Source organism: Thunnus maccoyii, chromosome 21, assembly GCF_910596095.1.
Source record: "Thunnus maccoyii chromosome 21, fThuMac1.1, whole genome shotgun sequence".
NCBI lineage: Eukaryota > Metazoa > Chordata > Actinopteri > Scombriformes > Scombridae > Thunnus > Thunnus maccoyii.
The window spans coordinates 13,741,138-13,759,938 of record NC_056553.1 but is presented as its reverse complement, the minus strand read 5'-3'; the positions used below and the strand labels follow the sequence as shown (position 1 = coordinate 13,759,938).

General features: G+C 42.8%; 2 protein-coding genes across 8 annotated transcripts in view; one reads left to right on the top strand and one right to left on the bottom strand.

The window, feature by feature from the left end:
* The window catches only part of LOC121887789 (solute carrier organic anion transporter family member 5A1), a 36,579-nt gene extending 28,481 nt beyond the window's left edge, over positions 1–8,098 (top strand). Inside the window, exons 6-10 of the mRNA XM_042398769.1 lie at positions 1,692–1,890; positions 4,110–4,269; positions 4,748–4,989; positions 5,156–5,220; positions 6,448–8,098. Of these exons, the coding sequence (XP_042254703.1) occupies positions 1,692–1,890; positions 4,110–4,269; positions 4,748–4,989; positions 5,156–5,220; positions 6,448–6,905 (1,124 nt within the window). The 3' untranslated portion in view covers positions 6,906–8,098. The remainder of the gene's footprint in view (positions 1–1,691; positions 1,891–4,109; positions 4,270–4,747; positions 4,990–5,155; positions 5,221–6,447) is intronic.
* A 2,144-nt stretch (positions 8,099–10,242) lies between these two features.
* sulf1 (sulfatase 1) overlaps positions 10,243–18,801 on the bottom strand; it is an 86,214-nt gene continuing 77,655 nt past the window's right edge. For 6 of the 7 annotated variants that reach the window (XM_042398763.1, XM_042398766.1, XM_042398764.1 and 3 more), the window contains 6 exons: positions 18,683–18,777; positions 18,457–18,534; positions 17,504–17,676; positions 17,048–17,190; positions 16,678–16,801; positions 10,243–12,702 (listed from right to left, as the gene is read on the bottom strand). In XM_042398763.1, coding sequence (XP_042254697.1) covers positions 11,744–12,702; positions 16,678–16,801; positions 17,048–17,190; positions 17,504–17,676; positions 18,457–18,534; positions 18,683–18,777 — 1,572 coding nt within the window. In that variant the 3' untranslated portion in view covers positions 10,243–11,743. Of the gene's footprint in view, positions 12,703–14,399; positions 14,434–16,677; positions 16,802–17,047; positions 17,191–17,503; positions 17,677–18,456; positions 18,535–18,682; positions 18,778–18,801 lie in introns of all 7 variants that reach the window. The other variant, XM_042398768.1, reaches the window with a different exon arrangement.

Sequence of the window (18,801 nt, the reverse complement as noted above, 5' to 3'; positions counted from 1 at the left end):
GTTTTTGTTGTATTTGCTGAATGCGTTGTGTGGAAAAGTTCTGAGCTGCACAGGAAGTGATGCATTTTATGTTTCAGGCAGCATCTCCAGTTGCTTTTCTGGCAATTAGTAGAACAATTAGGTATCTACAATAGATAGCAATAGCGACAATGGCTAATAGCTCTAAATTAGTATATGTAAAGGAAAAGAGGTCATCGCTTTGGTTGTTCTGCAATCTGTAGGAAAATTACTGCACTATAAAACAGCAATGTGTCGCACCAATGATGTCAAAATAATATCAGTGTAAATCTTGCAAATTGCCACCTTTGTTGAATCTGTATCTTGCCCGGTTAAAGAGCTGCCACCGCTACATGCTCATTAGATGTTTCTACAGAAATAGCACCGTAACCTATCACTCACGCCTCCCTCAGCTGCAGTTTCCCCCATGCTGCTGTTGCTGCTCTCTGCCTGTTTTTTCTCCGACTTTTTTAGTGGCTTTCTTTATCTCCAGCCACCGTTCCTTTCAAATACACACTTTCCATCCGTAAGATTTTTTTTCCCCTCTTATTTCTACATTGTATTTTTCTTCTCACTCTACTGTACAAGCTGTTGACAACAAAAAGGACAAGAGTCAAAGCGTATCTCCAGTAGGATCTAGAGAATAGATTAACTGACATGCATACATGCACACATTTATCAAATCGCTCACATACTCATGCGAGTGTACCAACTGTTAATCCAGATAAAATATGTATAAATCATTCATGTAGCATTTACCACTGAAGAGTAGTATGTGTGTGTGTTTGTGCACCTTATGTCACTGTGATATGATATCTGGTTTGTCTCTGTGCATGTTTAATCCTGCAGAAAGCATAAGGTTTTAGAACACACACATGCACTTACAGGATAATATTATGCTACAGATGTCTGTTGCGGAGCTTTCACTAAGTGTGCTCAGAGAGACACTTTCTCTCTTTCTGTCTTTTGCCCTCTCTGTCTTTCTCTTGCTTTGACACAAGCGCGCACACACACACACATAGAAAGAGAAGCCACATAACATTTCTGTGTGCTTGGATCACTTCTCTTCTGATCCTCTGTCTTTGACGACCCTCTGGCCGCACTGACTGACCCGATCTTGCTCGTTACCCGGCCGTAAGTGCCTGTGGCTGGGCTCGAGGCCTGCCATGTGCCGCCTCTCTGGGCCTTAACGTCTGCACGCTGACACTAACCACCCGGTCAATCCTGCCAGCAGCCAGCTTTGCCTTTCTTCATGCTGTCAATTAGACCAGCTCTAGTGGATGGAGGGCACGTGCTGTGCAGTGCCACAGCATGAAATGACTCATTGCCTCGTCACATTGATACATTGTAGCCTATTCTGGTCCTTTTTTCTCCTTTTGAAGTTATTTATTCTTGGTTTAAGTCACATTGAGATTGACATTTCTTTTTCTAGAAGCCGTGTCCAACAAGACACCATACATATTTCATATAAAAGCATGACATTCATGTTATTCATGTTCATGTGCCCCAATTGAAATATTGTACATCAGATGTTTATTGCACGAAGTCAGTCATGCGTTAGTGTCATTAATTCAGTGTTAACATTTTTTTCATGACACAAATTAGCTGCTCTATTTCTGTGCTCTTTGCAACACTTCAGATGTTTTTTCTTCCTTTTCACCCACTCTTCGTCTTTTCTCTGATCTCTCTCACAGGTGTGATCATCGTACCCAGCGCCGGGGTAGGCATCGTGTTGGGGGGCTACATCATCAAGAAGCTGAAACTTGGTGCCAGAGAGTCAGCGAAGCTGGCCATGATCTGCAGCGGGGTGTCTCTGCTGTGCTTTTCCACACTCTTCATAGTGGGCTGTGAGAGCATCAATTTAGGAGGCATCAACATACCCTACACTACTGGGTAAGCACAAGTCCACTGATACCATCAGGCTGCAGATTTTATATGTCCCCATGCCTCCTGCTGCAGAAAGTCACTCTGTCTTCACACTGATGTTTCTTCCCATTTGACACAAATCTTCCAGAATTATGCAGGAGAATCTAGATTTCTAATCTACATTTCTAAACTTCTTATTTTGAGAGACACTTTTGACCAGATATGAAGTCGTATCTGAAATACACACACCTTGGGAGGAGCGTGTGGCTCTTAGATGTTGTCAGCGCTGCAGTCATCATCATGTGTTGTGGCGTCGTGGCGGAGTGTGAATGATTAATTAGCAACACTGGCATCTGCTCTCGTGGCTCCGGCGAATCACTCCGCCACTTCTATTTCTGAAGCTGCTGCTCGACACCACATCAGCAGCCAGGCTGCGGAGTTAACAAACAGTCATGTGTCAGCCCCGCGGACAGAAATATGGAGTGGATGTCTTGTTGGCACACATGATTATGAACACACTCATACAGACACATGCATAGAGTCAGTTACAGCATGCATAGAGTGACCTTGGATGATGCAAAAGACATGCTGAGACCCTGTAAACGTATTACTAACAAAAATACACATCTACTGTATTGTAAAAAACATGTACAAAAAACTTAAATTTGAATTAAAGAGTTAATTCTGCAAGCAATTAGTCATAAATATTTGATTCGTCATAACAGCGTAGTTGTCAGATGCCCACTAAATACTGAGCACACAAAGGTGAAACTGCAGAACCTCTGTGAAATGTACTTTTCACGTAACCAAGATAATCAAATGGATTATTTGCCAAATAGACAGCGTGCCCTTTAAAGTCCCATAGCTGACCCATTAATAACCGTAGTCTTTGTTTAAACCGGTGTTTATAGAGGGGTCAACAAGACCGTGTGAGCTGGTGGGGCTCCTCATTATGAACAGCACTGGTCACTAGTCACTGGTAGCACCCACATGAGGAATGTTTAGCCCGAGCCCACCCTTTGTGTCACTTGTCTGTTCTCACACAGCAGTCTAGACGTAGCTCTCCTCCCGCTGACAGGCTGGAGATGCAAAAAAAAAAAAAAGGACATGACATGGACAACACCAAAGGTCCTCAACGTTTTTGGAGCCAACAGCAAGTTATGTAATATTCTGAAATATCTGCAAAAGCATAGCATTATTACAAGTTGGCCTGGTTGTAAGACTTTTGTTCTTGATAAACCTTCAGAACTCATAGATTTGTTTGTCATCATTATTCTCCCTGTTCGGTGTCTGCAGTACTAAACCAGATTAAGCCACTTGGTCTCTTGGCTCTCTGTTTGGGGTTTTATGCAGTGCAGCCTGCACGCAGTGACACAACATCTGGAGGGTTCAGCGAAGGTTGGGGTTTATTCTGCGAAAGGATATGTGCAATCAGTGCAGTGAGCCTGTGACTCCACACACACAGTGTTTGGAATGTAACACTGTTATGTCAGGACAAGCCCAAATGTGATTCTCCTATGATAACTAATCTAAAAATGAGGATCACTGGTCTGGTGCAAAATTGCTAGTTGACTAGTTTACTGAAAGAGGTAGATGGTAACTTTAGATTTTTTTTCAGTTTAGCTGGTTTTATTTTATTAAAACATTAAAATAACAAACTTTCAAAAAGATATGTCACATTAGTATCAACTGTATGTGTGTATGTGTCTGGATTACCCCAGGCTGTTGTGTTGTCAGGGCCTGTCCCCGGCTGTTCCGCTGGGCTCAGAGCGAAGCCTCCCAGAAAAAACCCAGGACTCGCTTCACTGCTCCTGGTTTAGACGGAGCCAAAGTCCTGTTTGGCTTAGAGTGACTGTTCCCACACGGCCTCTCTAGCCACTGAGGTGTCACTTCCTCACACCATCGTGCCTGTCCTTCCATCATCATCGCACATCACACAAACAGATGGAGGGCGAGATTAAAGCTAATTAAAGGGACACACATAGCACCGTAAATTTGTTCTCAATTTTTCTGGAGCTAAATGGTGCGCTGCTATCCTAGCAGGTCCACACTGGTAAAAGATGTTGCACTGAGACAAACCTAAATAGATTAATGTTTAGGTAGAGAGGTAGAGTACACAGATGCATGTAGTCCCTCAACAAAATAGAAACATGAATGAAATAAGTGGTCTGTACAAATGACTTCAGTTGTCATGGTGTGGTCAAGTAAATGGATATGATAAGTCTTGTTCTGTTTCCATTTTGCAGTCCGACCCTGACGATGACCCACAGGAACCTGACGGGTAGTTGCAACGTGAACTGTGGCTGCAGGATCCATGAGTACGCTCCGGTTTGCGGCTCTGATGGCATTACCTATTTCAACCCCTGCCTGGCTGGATGCAGCACCGTGGGCAATGATAGCACCGGAGTGAGTGCACACACACACACACACAGAGCGTCAAAGCACACACATTTGCGTACTTGGTTTACTGATAGTTCCTTTTTGTTTTCCTGTTAGAAATAATTTCTATGGAGCTATTTGTATATCAAGTAGAATGGGGGGGAAAAAAAGATGAATAAACTCTGGACATAGTTCATGATACACAAAAGACTTGTGCTCTGTACATTCTCTTTCCTTTTGCTCTCAAAGTACAGGATGTGTCACAATGCACAACAATGTCAGATAGGAAATTATAACAACATGAGGAAACGTCTAGATTCTTTGTCCAGTTGGCTGATTGCGTTACATTGCTGGTGCCACCCAGTCTGTCTCTGTGTATTTACATTAGATTTTTCAATGCAGCTACACTCATTAGTTTATTAATAGAATTGGCTTCAAATCTTCATCAGTCCCATCTGAGTGCATGTTATAATATTCATATTGTACATATTGTTTTTGTCTACAGATCAGGAACTACACCGACTGTGGCTGCGTGCAGAGCAGACAGGTCATCACTCCGTCCTCCGGCGGCCAGGTCAACCAGCTGCAGCTGGTCATCGTCAAAACTTACCTGAATGAAAACGGCTATGCGGTGTCGGGGAAATGCGACCGCACTTGCAACACGCTCATCCCTTTCCTCATCTTCCTCTTCATTGTCACTCTCATCACCGCCTGTGCCCAGCCTTCTGCCATCATCGTCACACTCAGGTAAAGAAGAGCCAGTTCTGCTAATCAAATTTACCCTCCCCCATCATCTTCTTAAAGCTTTCAGGGGCTGGTGGTGATACTGTCACAGCTGATGATCAGTGGCCTGTTTCTCTGTGCAGCGAAGTGACTTTACATCATTTACATGCTGTTTTTTCTCTTTTCTCAGGTCTGTTGACGAACAGGAGAGGCCTTTTGCTCTTGGGATGCAATTTGTCTTGCTTCGAACTCTTGGTAAGTTCTGACCCTTTGCAGTAAGTGGACAGAAGTATAAGGAATACACAGTGTATGTTTTATGACCATGTGAATCAAGATATAACACTATGACCCCTTATTTATTGTGTCCACTCAGTCATAGAGAGTAGATGTTGAAGTAGTGCTAGTAGTTGTGGCAGCTGTAGCCGATCCCGTCTCTTCATCTGATTTCCATTGTCCAGGTTTTCAGCTGGTCTGTAATCCACTTTTCTAACACTCTGCTTTCTCTCTTGTCCTTGCTAACACCCTACAATTTTAGAGAGAGCTGGAATGCAGCAGCGTAGTCGACCTCTGAACTTTCATGTAGATATGTGTAGAAAAAGCCTCAGGCTGAGTAACCACTGCCCTAACATGCCTCTGTTCTGCTTGGAATGCCTGTGCGAACATAAAGTTGTCACATCACTTCTCATAAAGCATTGTAAGGTGTATGTGGAGGGCAGGTTGTACACTATGTATTTGTGTGGTCATACAGTTTATTATGTGCACTTCTGATGCAATCATGTACAAGAGTTCGGCAATACATTCTACACTAAGAAGTTTACAATGTGTAGGTTTTTGTCGACAAGTGTGTCAGACAGGTGCTGATTCAACTTTATGGTCATTTATTTTTTATAGGCCTCAGAGGATGGTGGTGTTGTGTTTGATTTAATTATATTGAAAGGTGTTTCAAATATTTTGTCAACTTCCACTCACAAACAGGAGGGGAGGTAATGATCCTCATAAAGCAAAACTGTGCCACCAAGTGGTAGAAAGGTGGTGCTGCAGCACATTCAATTTGTTTTCAAGTGCTCCAGGTCTCTTTAATTGAATACAGTGTGTACTATATATCAATATGATAGTATACAATAAAGCAATGCACTTAGCTGTTTTGTACTAACTCTTATGCAAGGAACTGATGCAATATGTGTTCTGAGGTTTGTCAATCCAGCAAAGTGTTTTTCTATAGAACAAAAAAATGTTTTCCCAGATCTTTCTGGAGGTTTTTTAACCACCACCCACACTTTATTTCAAATGTTTTGTAAGTGTGAGCAGCTCTTCCATTTCCTTGTAGGCAAGTTATGTCAGTTCATTCAACAATCAAGCATTTTTAGTACATTCAGACTTATTTGAGTATACTTAAACCTGCTGAGAAATGCTACGTAGTATGGGATTGGGACACAGCTTGTTTTTAAGCATTAATCACATCTTCTCTCTCTCCCTCTCCAGCCTACATCCCCACACCCATCTACTTCGGTGCTGTGATCGACACCACCTGCATGCTGTGGCAGCAGGACTGCGGCGTGCACGGCTCATGCTGGGAGTACGACGTCACCTCGTTCCGCTTCGTCTACTTCGGCCTGGCCGCCAGCCTCAAGTTCGTAGGCTTCATCTTCATCTTCCTCACCTGGTACTCGATAAAGCACAAGGAGGACCGGGCCGAGCGCTGGCGCCAGCACCTGCCTCCGCTGGGCACCGTCAGCGAGCTCATATGCCACGCCGGAGGCCAGAAGAGCCACGCCCGCACCCGCTCCTGCCCCGTGTTCATCCCACCACGGCCCGACCCGCCCACCGCCCTGCTGCTCAACCGCGGTCACAGCAGCCTCAGTTGCCCCGGCAACACCCTCAAAGCAATAACCCCTCCCATCCTGTTGCCGCATCACCACAGAGGCTCCGCCCATGTCTGAGAGCACCCCAAAGCCTCCCTCCGGGGTTCATTGTGACACGTGCCTTCCTGTCTCTGTCTCTGCACCACTCAGTGTCTGCTTTACACCAATCAGACACCAGGCGGGGCTCCAAAGCTGCTGTAGGACTGACAGGCAGAGACACATGTACGCCCACCATACTTAAAGGGCTGCTCATTGCTGTTTCTGATAACAGGAGACTGACAGATGTTCTTTTACTCTGAGCATATCATCAGCTGCAGCCACACACGGCATCCACGGAAGGTCAGACTTCCACTTCAAGGTTTGGACGATGTTAAGACATCACATGGTGCTACTGTTAAAGGCAGGGCATTATAATCTCCGTACAGACAGATGAGTCATCATCAACACGGCGTCTAAAGCACAACTGACAAACCTGTACTATGCAAGATCCTATGTACAGCTCCTCCCTTCTCAGTACTGTACAGCTCACTCTGTATTCTACATCTGTACCTCTCTCTCATCATCTTCTTCTTCTTCTCGGCCTCTGCTCAATTCACACATCCATGTTGTCGGCTCATTCAGAAACACCATTTTACCTTAAAGTCTGAGCTGTTAACATATCAGCCCTCTCTCTTATATTTGAGCCAATTCACCTGTTCTCACGTCTGGTTATCATGTGTTGTTTGCATCTTCTGAATTGACAGAATGGGTTTTTTTTTTTTTTTTCAATCCTCTCACCTCTATTTTTCTTCCTTTTTTGTAACAGTGCCTCTCAGGCTGTCTAGGCCAGTCCAATATACAAAGCTGGCTACCAGGTAAATGCTAGCTACAGAAAAGCCAGTCACTGTCCTCTCAGTTGAGCGACAATACTCAGCTTCGTTGCCCTCAGCTTTCATGTTTGGGAACAGTTGACACTGAGTCAAAGATTCTTGCCTCGGCAAGGAAACCATGTAGCTTAAAGCCGACAAGCACCAGTGGTACAGTGTTAAATGACTTGAATGAAAAGTCAGGTCTTAAATTTCATTACGTGTCACCCGACATGATCACAATGTTAACGATTAGCAAAGTGGCAAATAGGAGAAAGGAATAAGAAAGGTATCTCATCTCTGACCATGTGCTGAAGCTACTGTATGTCCTAAAGATGTGATCGTACCTGAAACTGGAAATGTGAGGGGGATTTTTTTTTAAAATGTGGCAAAATTGCTGTTTTCTTAACAAATCTGACCCCTTTTTAAAAAAAAAAAAAAAAATTCTTGAGAGTAAAATGATTTGTATCGAATCCATTGCAGCAATCAACAACAGATGGAAGGATGCATCATTTTGGTTCTGTATTGTAATGGCTTCTCCATTCTAATGGTCATCAGATGTACATAGTAGTTATCTAGTAGTCTAGGCTTTTAAAAGAAGTAGCGCAGCAAAGCATGTAAGCGATGAAACCCCTTTTTATCAGCTAGAGTAAACGGTTGCTGGGTGTTTGGGGCCCTCTAGTGGACAGAGAGATGATTGTGTGAAGGCCAGTGAATGTTGCTGTTTGTCAGACCTACTGTACTGTACCATGAAAGTCTTGGTTAAAAGGTTAATTATTAAACTTCATCACTGCACCAAATTTAGTTTCCCAAAGGTACACCTGAGCAAAAGATTACCTGCTGTCTTTGACGTTTCAATTCTCATTTCCTGTTTGTTAGTTTGGTCCGCACAACATTCAGTACATGGCGGGAATGTTTTAAATATATTTGTCTAGATTTCTTTCTTTTTTTTTTTACCTTGGCTTCATGTTATTGCTTACAACTATTTAAGATATACTTTTAAATGGAATGAGAAAATTGGAAGAGCTAGTAATGTGACTTTTTCAGTATTAAAAATGCATTGTTTGATATTAGATATATCAGGTGCGTCAGATTGTGGCACAATAATCTAATTTTTAGGAGTATTTTTTTTTCCTTTTTTTTGAGGGTGAAGATAAAATTAGTCTAATAAAGTTTATTATTTTATTCTCTGATCAGTATGACTTCATTTTAGTTAAAGGTTTGCAATGGAAATGAGATTCTGATGCAGTGAAAACATTTCAAAAGTTAACATTTTTGGCCAAGATTCATGGTATTCTGCCAGGTAAAGATTATCAAGTGGTAATGGCAGTGACTAATTTTAGTATTATTGTGACTTAGTACCTCAAATGAATTATTCATAAGTGATCATCCTGTAAATATCGACAAAGCAAATGAAGCATATTATAGAGCTCACACATAGCTAGAAGCATATTTATGAACTAACCCTTGACATTGTAGTTAAAAAGAATAAATAAGATTTAAAGCTACAAAAAGAAAAAAACAAACAGTGGATTTGTCTCACGGTGCCTGAACAGTATTATTCACATGGGAAGGGTCCGGCATATGTTCATGAGGAGGGGAGGGAGTTGCGTATTTTTTTTCCTGTCAAGAGGAGTACACAATTGAGATGATTGACATGCTGAAGTTACCCAGAATGCCCTTCTCTCTATCTGTAATGATTCTCTCCCCTTCCTTCTGAGCACTGCATCTATCACGCTCTCTAATAAGAAATACCAATGTTGGATTGTTGATCAGGTCCCTTGCTAATGTGACTGGAAAGCCAAATGTGATCCTTGCTGAGTCATTGAACAATAAAACACTTTTTTTTCCATCCACTTAAAAAATCTCTCTTTTGAAATTGTAATATCTGGACATGTTTGAGTAAAAAAATATTAAATGGACCAAGATCCATACTTGAATGCAACCTAGCAAACTCACTTTAGATGACTATTGCTTGGCAAAACAGTATTTAATATTGCCTGGCTTCCAGAATATTTGCATTTTTATCAGAAATAAAAAAGTGAGTTAATAGCTTATATAAAAGCAAGTGATGTAACAACAAAGTATTTTTGGCTTTCTGTGATCTCACCAAAATCTCTCCCTCCAACAATGATGCAAAGTGAACCAAACGAGTGCACTCTTTGCAGGGAAGGGTAGAGAATCAGTTAGTAATGCCACACGGATCATGTGACACACAGTAAAAGTGTCCAGTCCACCTCCCACCTGCGATTTAGTCTCCCACCGTTCAAATGCTTGGACGACTATCGACACAGATGACTTCAGGTCGACTGTAGATTTGCTTTTAACACATTTTTCCTTTCATCGGTATTTGAACTGAAAGTGAATTTCCTGGACAGAAGCTGTATTCTGAAAGTCGAGCTCTTATTGCTTCGTGTTCCTCAGGAACAGAAGTCTAATTGATGTTTGTGAACACTTGGTTTACAAATGCCTTGAATACTTGATATTTGTCATTAAAAAACAGAAAAACCCACTTGTCTGATTGAGTTATTGCAAAGTAGTCGGGACAACACTTGAGGCCAAAACATCACTAGGAAGGCTGAAAGGGTTTATTTCGTAACAGCTTCATGGTTTTCCTGAAACCAGAGTCGTTCTAACACTTCTACACACACCGTCAAGAAAGAAAAGGACAGCATCAGGTTGTTGCAGAACCAGTTTCGAACCAAAAATGCACATCTTGATTACTCAGAGATTAATTGCTGGCAGAAATGTTCGCACAGTTTGCCCTCACTGGCCTTGGAATACATATATGCAATGCCTTAAGAATATTTTACCGGCTATACTGCCATAGACAAAGCTGTGGAACAGTGTGCTGTCATATAACCCGTTTTAAGGGACTATACAGTTACATTCGGAATTCAATTTCCATGTGCAACACTATACTCTGGATTATCAAAGCACTACATCATACAGCACAGGATTAATTGGTGACGTTTCCCAAAAAAGTTACACAATGAACATTTTTCTATCCCCTGGTGATTGTGTAAGCATTTGCTTGTGATTAGTAAGAATAATTTTACTTAGCTTTTAAAATAAAATGCTGTGAATAGTGACGAACGTGCAACTCTGCAAAGTCAGAGCTGGTGCAGTGGTGCAACTAATAAGTAAATAGTGTCCTTGCTAGAAAAATAAACACCAATTCTAGACATTTTTTCTTGCCTGGTGAAAAGTGTCAGATAGGTGTGCTGGCTGCAGCTGGATAATTCAGATGACGTCAAGCTCTCAGTTATAAACTACGGACTGTTAAACTGTCCCATGATTGTCTAAAGTGTCTGAAACTATTATTGCCGTTTGGCAAGGAGCTAAAAACAAATGCTAAGAATACATAATTTTTTTTTTGAGTTATTTGTGAAACATGTGGAATCTATGTTGATTCTGTAACTTTTTCAGAAGTGACAACCCAGTTCATCTTTAAAAAGTAGTCATTAATCATTACAGAAAATCTGATTTCACAATGGACACAATTTTCAAAATCCACAAACCACGGAGTGTGAGCGTCATGTAGAAAAAGCTCAAAAGTGCATTTGGGGTCAATTTTGCCATGATCTAACTGGTGAGTGGGTACTGTTCTGATGATGTGTCCTGTGATTGGGCAGGTTTGGGACTGATCGGTTTGTTTGAGGACTGGAGCGTACCTACAGCTGACTAATGCTAACTATCCATTCAGATGTTGAAATGGTTTCACCACTCACACTTGTTTTTCATAAAAACATATATTAAAAACATCAATGGTGTTATCCATATGGAATTATTCATTTTTAATCCCAACACTTAAGTTTAGCTGCATTAAGGCTTTTTTTTTCTAAATATATATTTGAAAAAAAAAACAAAAAACATAACACTGTTTACTAATAAATGTAGGCACCTGTAAAAAAATAAACAATAACTTTAATACTCATTATACAACTCTGACTGACTGAGGCGGCATCACTCGCCATTGCTCTTGGCAAGCTCATCTCCCAATCACTGTGTCTCTGTGTCTCTATGGCGACTAGCAGCTCATTGGCTGGCTGGCCAGCACATGCGTCTGCCTCAGAGGGTCTGATTGGAGGGTTGAGGCAGTGAGCCGCTGCCCTCGTAGTCCAAGGTGAGGGGCAGCACTGACTGAGGCAGCACCTGCAGTACCACCCCGACACTCTGTGGGGTGGTGCTAGTCTGTGTGGTGGGAGGGCTCCCGGTGGTGCTGGCCTGCACCTCGGGCCTCAGTGTCTGTGTGGAGAACGGGAGGAAGCCTTGGGCCTGGAAAATGTCCTCCTCTTCTTCGGGGTCCAGACCAAGACCCAGGTTCTGCTGAGGGGCAACAGCCTCTCCGTGGCCTGGCTCCAGCTGGGCCTGAAGGCTGTTGTGAGTACGCAGCAGGTTGTCATGTTGGGTCCCAAGCTCTGTCATTCCATTCCCGCTAAAGACCTCTCCATCCATCTCCTCCAGCTGCTGCACCCACATCGTGTCACTCTGGAAGATAGCCCCGTCTCTCCTAGGACCTGGTGACAGTACCGTCACCGGTGATGCTGACATAGCAGACGCCCCAGGTCTGTCTATAACCCTCTCAGGAAGGTCGTTGACAACAGATTCCAGTTTCCTCTCCAGTGTGGGCCTGGGTGTGGGTGGTGCTGATGGCGCTTTGCTGGGGGCGGGGGTGGTGAGGCGAGCCTCCGTTACCGGGCCTGGCCAGACGTCCCTGGTTGAGCCCAACTCTTCTCCGCTGCCCTCTTCAAGGCCTCCACCCCCGGCCCCGGAGCCCAGCTCTGGCAGGGTGGAGTCGTCAAGCTTATGGGTTTGATTAAATTTGTTAAAAACGTGTCGCAGTGCAAACATATTATCTACATCCTTCTGGAAGTTGGCCCAGTTGTCTGGGCTGGGGCTGTAGTCAGGCCTACATTCATAAAGGCTTTCGTTTATGCTATAAAGATCCTCCAGTCCCTGCCAGTTCACCTCCTCGTCTGTCAAGTTAGGAAGCTTAACCCTGTCGTCCGTCCCATACTGGCTGTGTGCTGCCGAACAGAAAGAAACAGAAAGACTGTGAGGATCTAGAGTCGAAAGGAGGGAGAGATCTTTTCAAGTTTACTCAAACAGCATGCAGTCATGCCCAGTATCCGGCTCTCACTAAAGCAGCCCGCTCCATGGGGTTTGTGGCCCCCCCAATACACACACAAACACACAAAGACACACACACACAAACACAGATAAATGCACTCACACACTTCAAAGCAGCATTAGATAAACTAGATAAACACAGCACCCACACTATGCTCAAGCCATGAGTAGTGCAAACACATGCTGCCTTGGAAATTCACATAAAGACAGACTGAAAAAAAACAAAAACGTAATAATCCTTTATAACAAACTAACACACTAGCTGCACAACAAAAAGTGTAATAGCACAGTTAATGATAGGCCTGGACAGGATTGAAATGCAAAAGTCAGGCAACCTGGAATAAAACAACTGAACAGCAGAGGAAACAAAAGGTGATCAACAAAACAGACAAAAATAAGTGAGTGAGGTTGCTGCGGAATGGTGTGATCCAGAAAAAAAAAGAGAGAAAAGAATTCAAAATGCTATCAGAAATGGAGGCAAATGAAAGAAAATCGCAGCAAAAAAAAAAAAGGCTAAATCAAAGCTGGGCTCAGTTTGCTGTCTGCAAGAAAAGAAATATGTATCGATGCCACTTGTGCCTGGCTTCCCTTGTGAGATCAGCTGCTTTCTTGTAACTACTGCAAACTAGAGAGTGAGGATGATTTGACACAGGCTCGGGGACTCACAGGAAGGAGGGGCTTGGTCTCCTCTTTGACCACTTTCGATGCTGCTGTTGCCTGGTAAGCAGGTGCCAGAAACAGAGGTCAAAAGGGCAGAGGTCAGTGGGAGGACAGAGAGGTCACAGCAACTCAAGTGTCCACACTACCGCTAGCTAATGGCCGTGAGCAAACATGAGAGGTATTCTGAATGTCAGGTTATAATGGCACATGATGTGATGACTGTGTTTATTTGTGGATACGGCTGGCAGGGCATGGAGGGTGATGTTAAAGGAATAGTTCCACATTTTGGGGGGGAAAATAAGTGCTTATTCACGTTATTGCGAGAGTTAGATGAGAAGATCTTTCAACCAATCTCTTCTTATCAATCTTCTCATGTAACTCTCGGCAAGGAATGATGAATAATGGATTTCCCAAAATGTCGAGCTATTCCCTTTAGCGTTCATGTAGAATGTGATGCATGAAGGGGGATGATACAGTGTCATGCATTGTCATTCACGTGCACTTGATGCTTGGATGGGTCTCGGGTAGAAGCACATATTCAGCACCTCTCTAAATGACTGTAGCCATGCTATCCTAAGAATAGCTAAAAATATTTATGTTTCAATATGGACAACTGCTAGAAATGTTGCGCTCTCAAGCAAAAGGTGTGAAAATATGCTGATTTTATGTTTAAACAGTTGCAGACTGATGTTACACAGCAGATAAAAGTGAAGACAAGATTGTGTGCACAGAGGTGAAAACAAATGAAGCTGCTTTAATGGAGAAAAAAAAAAAAAAATCATCTGTTATGATTTGTTAGCATGTCCCCAGCATGCAGCCACAGATTCAAGCGCCGGCACTCCATGGATGGGTATTAGTGGGAATGAGGCAGTTCGGCCCATGCAGGTGTTAAAGAAAAAAAAGCCACTGAAGAGAAACAAAAATTGGTGGATACCTGTGTGGCTCATAGCTTCCTCCATCTTTACCTCCTGATCGGAAAAATAAAAGCAATCGATTGTTAATGTTTTGATTCAAGGAGATGTTGAGGGAAAAATAAATAGATTCATTCACACTGAAGATTTCTTCATGCACAGCTGCTACCTCCCTATGGAGAAATGCGATTATTGGATGATCAGAAGGAGGAAGGGAGGAATGAGTATGAGGAGAAAAGAGTTTTGGAGATATGAATGGAGAGGGGGGGGGGAAGGAGGGGGAGGGGGGTTTAAAGGTCATATGATTGGGCTGAATGGAGAGATGAGGATCAGAATCGAGTGGTTTGAGGGGGTGGAGAGTTCAACGGGGTCTCCCCTTTCAAAGCAAAATGCACACGGTTATCCAGTCAGGTGATAATGATGGTTAAGTCACATTCAAGAAATAGATTGCAAGTAACTGCTAGGTCCATTTCACCGATTAATAATCTACTTTTCCAACAAAAACATCACTTGATGTAACCGCGACTGCTATTTGACTGGTCTGCAGAGCTGGCATCTTACTCAAGCAAGGGCAGCCAGTGCAAGTAAGAGATTTTAGGCTGCTACGTGACAAGTGCTGGCATGGTTTTGACAAGTCCAGCATGCCAGCACTGCAACACAATCAGTTTTCTCGGAGCAGCTTGGCCGCTCCAGTGCTCCACTTTCCAGCTGTTAATTACAGACATGAAATTTTTATCCTCGGGACATAAACAAATGCAGCCAGCTCATGCCACACAGCTCGGCCTTACAGGCTTAGATCATCATTACATTACTTATTAACCACTTCTATTACTAAGTCTGCTCTCGGGGATGCTTGGACCATGTGGTGGAGGGAAAAAAAAAAAATATTGCGGCTGATTATAGCGGTGATGCATGACAAGCTCAAATAAAATCACCGCCTCAATTGCCGTGATGACAGCATCCTCCAAATAATATCTCTAACACTCAGTGAGTCACGAAGGGGAGGATGGCAAGGACACACAGCTATAACACAGCCTTACTTTGACTGTGTATGCAATATTTCAAAAAGCTGGATTAAAAAAGAAAACTAGAAATACTGCCTTGCGGTTGTGCGTCTCCGCCAACCAGTCAAGTCGCAGTTTACATCCATGTCTGTCCAGACTCATATAAAATTTGTAGTGAAAACTTTGAAGGAGTTTAATAAAAGGTATTAAGTGTATTTTCCTTGTATGTGTTCACATGCTTGGCCAATAAAGCTGATTCTGACAGAACACAAGGTTGTTGCCATGACAGCAGACGATGTTTCAGATATGGATGTTGCTACAAAGACGCTACAAATTCTAAAACGTGGACGCTTCACATATATCTTCAACACAGCAGCACAGTTACGGTGTTGAATAATGGCCAGAGATGTGTTTTTTCAGAACACAGTGAAGTTGACCTTTGACCTTTTGGGTATAAAATGTCATCATTTTATCCTATTAGACATTTGTGTGAAACTTTGTCATAATTAGCATATGAATTCTTGAGTTATGACCAAAAACACATTTTGTGAGGTCACAGTGATCTTGACCTTTAAACACCAAATTCTAATCAGTTCATCCATGAGTCCAAGTGGACGTTTGCGCCAAATTTGAAGAAATTCCCTCAAGGCTTTTCTGAGATATCGTGTTCACGAGAACGGGACGTACGGACAACCAGAAAACATAACGCCTCCAGCCACGGGTGTCACCAGACGTGGAGGCGTAAAAATCCTGGTGCACACTGACGGGAAACATCTTCCAGGAGAGTGGAAGGTGCTGGGATGAGAAAGAGAGGTCAGAGTGTGTGTGTGTGCATGTGAGTGTCATCATGAAGAAAACATCAAACACGCATCAAACAAAGGACACACGAGTCTCAGTGATGATTCCTCGACCTCCACCTGAAACGTTGGCATTCATCACAAACACATGCAGCATGCAGATATGTGCAAACACACCACTGAGACTGAAACAGATTCAGAACAGAGCAGAAGACTAGAGTGAAATTCTACAGGTTTCACCCAAACCAGTGTGACTGTTACTACTCCTCTCACAGTATTAATTTTAATTTCCAATTCATCCATTATCTGTCCCTCACATTAACTCATCAAAGCTTCAGCTTCAATCTAATTCTTCTGTGTGTAAAATCTGTTTCAGTCATTGTTGGCATAACAACTACAGCTAAACCCAGTGTACCAGTCTGTTTGTCCGTCCATCTCATTGTACATTTCAGGACAAGTAGGTAGGAACGATAAAAAGGGCTGAAATCAAGAGTTTTTACCTGTATCCAAGCCTTTGGGGCGAGGGTTACACTGCTTGTACCCTTGACAGCTTCTCATCTCCATCAGCTGTGCGTGGAGACTGTTCAGTACGTCCCGATCCACTGCATACACCGCGTTGGTCAGCTGCACAAGAAAATCTTATTTTAGTGTCATAATGGTATATTTGGAAGTGTATATATCTACAAAAAAAGAGGAGGATGAAACTGCATGTCACCACTCCCACATAAAAAAAGGTTCTAAATGACCGACAAGACGTGAACTTTTATGGGCCGAGCAACTTTTACAATGCAGCCGCCAATGAAAACTCTTCGAGAAAGAAAGCAGACAGACACATATAAGGAGCCTGACTGCAGACAGATGTTCACCCACCTGGTAGGGGTCACTGTTGAGGTCAAAGTACTCCAGGAAGCCGGTGGAAAACTCGCAGAAGAGTGTGTTGTGGGTCTCATTGATGGTCCTCAGACACCAGTAGGTGTTGTTGTTGGAGCTGGTGCACGCACAGAATCCACCCACTAGACAATAACAGAGAGTCGGTCATTTTTGTCAACTGGCGCTACGAACAAATCACTGAACAGACGTTACAAATAATTACTTTTCACACTTAAAAGACAAAAAACTATAAATGTGTATGAGATTAAATGAATAAAGAGATTGAGGAAGTATAGGTGAAAATGAATGAGTGAATGACGATGAGTGTCATTATTCGCAGCCAAAGAGCTGCAGTGTCGCTACATACTGGTAATCACATTGTTACATGGTCTACACAAGGCGCTTCCTACATTAAATTGTACTGCACTGCAGGGATCTTTAAGTGAATATACATACAAGACCAGAAAGGAGCGGTCTGCCAGTGGTCATTGTTATGTGTGAAGCAAGTGAGGCCCGGCAGACTGCAGTCGTCTCCCTTCCTCTGCCGTTTCTTCTCCTTCCTTTCCTTCTTCCTTCTGCGAATCTCGTTGTACAACTGGGCCTTCCCGTCTATTTCCTGCGCAGCCTCCCTGTTGCACAGAAACGTGAGCGAATTACAAAACAGCGCGATGCAAAGATGACATCAGCCCTTTTCCCCATTCTGGTGCCAGCAACCAGCGGTGGGAAGATCTGGACGGGGACTTCCAGCAGGCATCGACCATGCCAGGATACGACAGTCTGTTTACTTTCATGTTTAAGCTCTTACCATGTCCAATTTTCTCTGGGATGATATTCTAGCCACTGTCCCTTCTTCCTCTCTGCCTAAACACACAACAGGCACTGCAAAAAACCAGCTGCTTTGTATTGGCATAATGTGTTCCCAATGTTTCCTGGTGCAAGTTGATCACTGTGTTTGAGGGATTGACTGATTTCCTCTCTGTTGAGTCATTCTATCTTTCCATGCGACTGAATCACTTCCAGACACACACACACACACACACACACACACACACATAAAATAGGTCCCTGGCCATACATCTGCTTTGTCATTTAAACTCCACTGAAGGACAAAATACTCAATAAAAATTTCTAGATGACATGCTTCTCTTAGACACCCATTTGTGCTTTAAGGTCACAAAAATCATCAATACATCATGGTACACATGCTGTCAACTGGGATCTACAAAGTCATCTAAATGAAGGTGAGCTTGCATGCAGATATCCAGCAACGTACAGTCAAACAGCATCATAAGATACAATATTTTCACACTTGGTCAGTTGCAAGTCATAGTTAGTATTATAGTAATTAATAAGGAAATGGATTACACTAAATGGGGAAAATCCATAAATAGATGGGAAGAGAAACTCACTTAAACGGATGGAGTTGATCGTTCCTGTTCTTCAGTCTCTCTGCCTTGTTTCTGTCTCCTTTGTTAAAATAGCTGGTGCTAAAAACAGAGAGAGAGACCAGACAGAAAACTATTTATCCACTGATTCCAAAAGAGTCCTAAAACAAGCTGAAGATAACTTATATCCTGTATGGAAATAACACGAGGAGGAAAAGTATTTTTGAAGTCAAACAGAAGGAAGACTGACCCCCTCTTTCCACAGTCACACTCATCTGGTCGTGTCCTCTTCAGATGGCCCCTTACTTCCCGGAGGTTTTTGATTTTGTCTTGAAGTGCTTCAATCTGGAATGAAATAAGCAACAAATT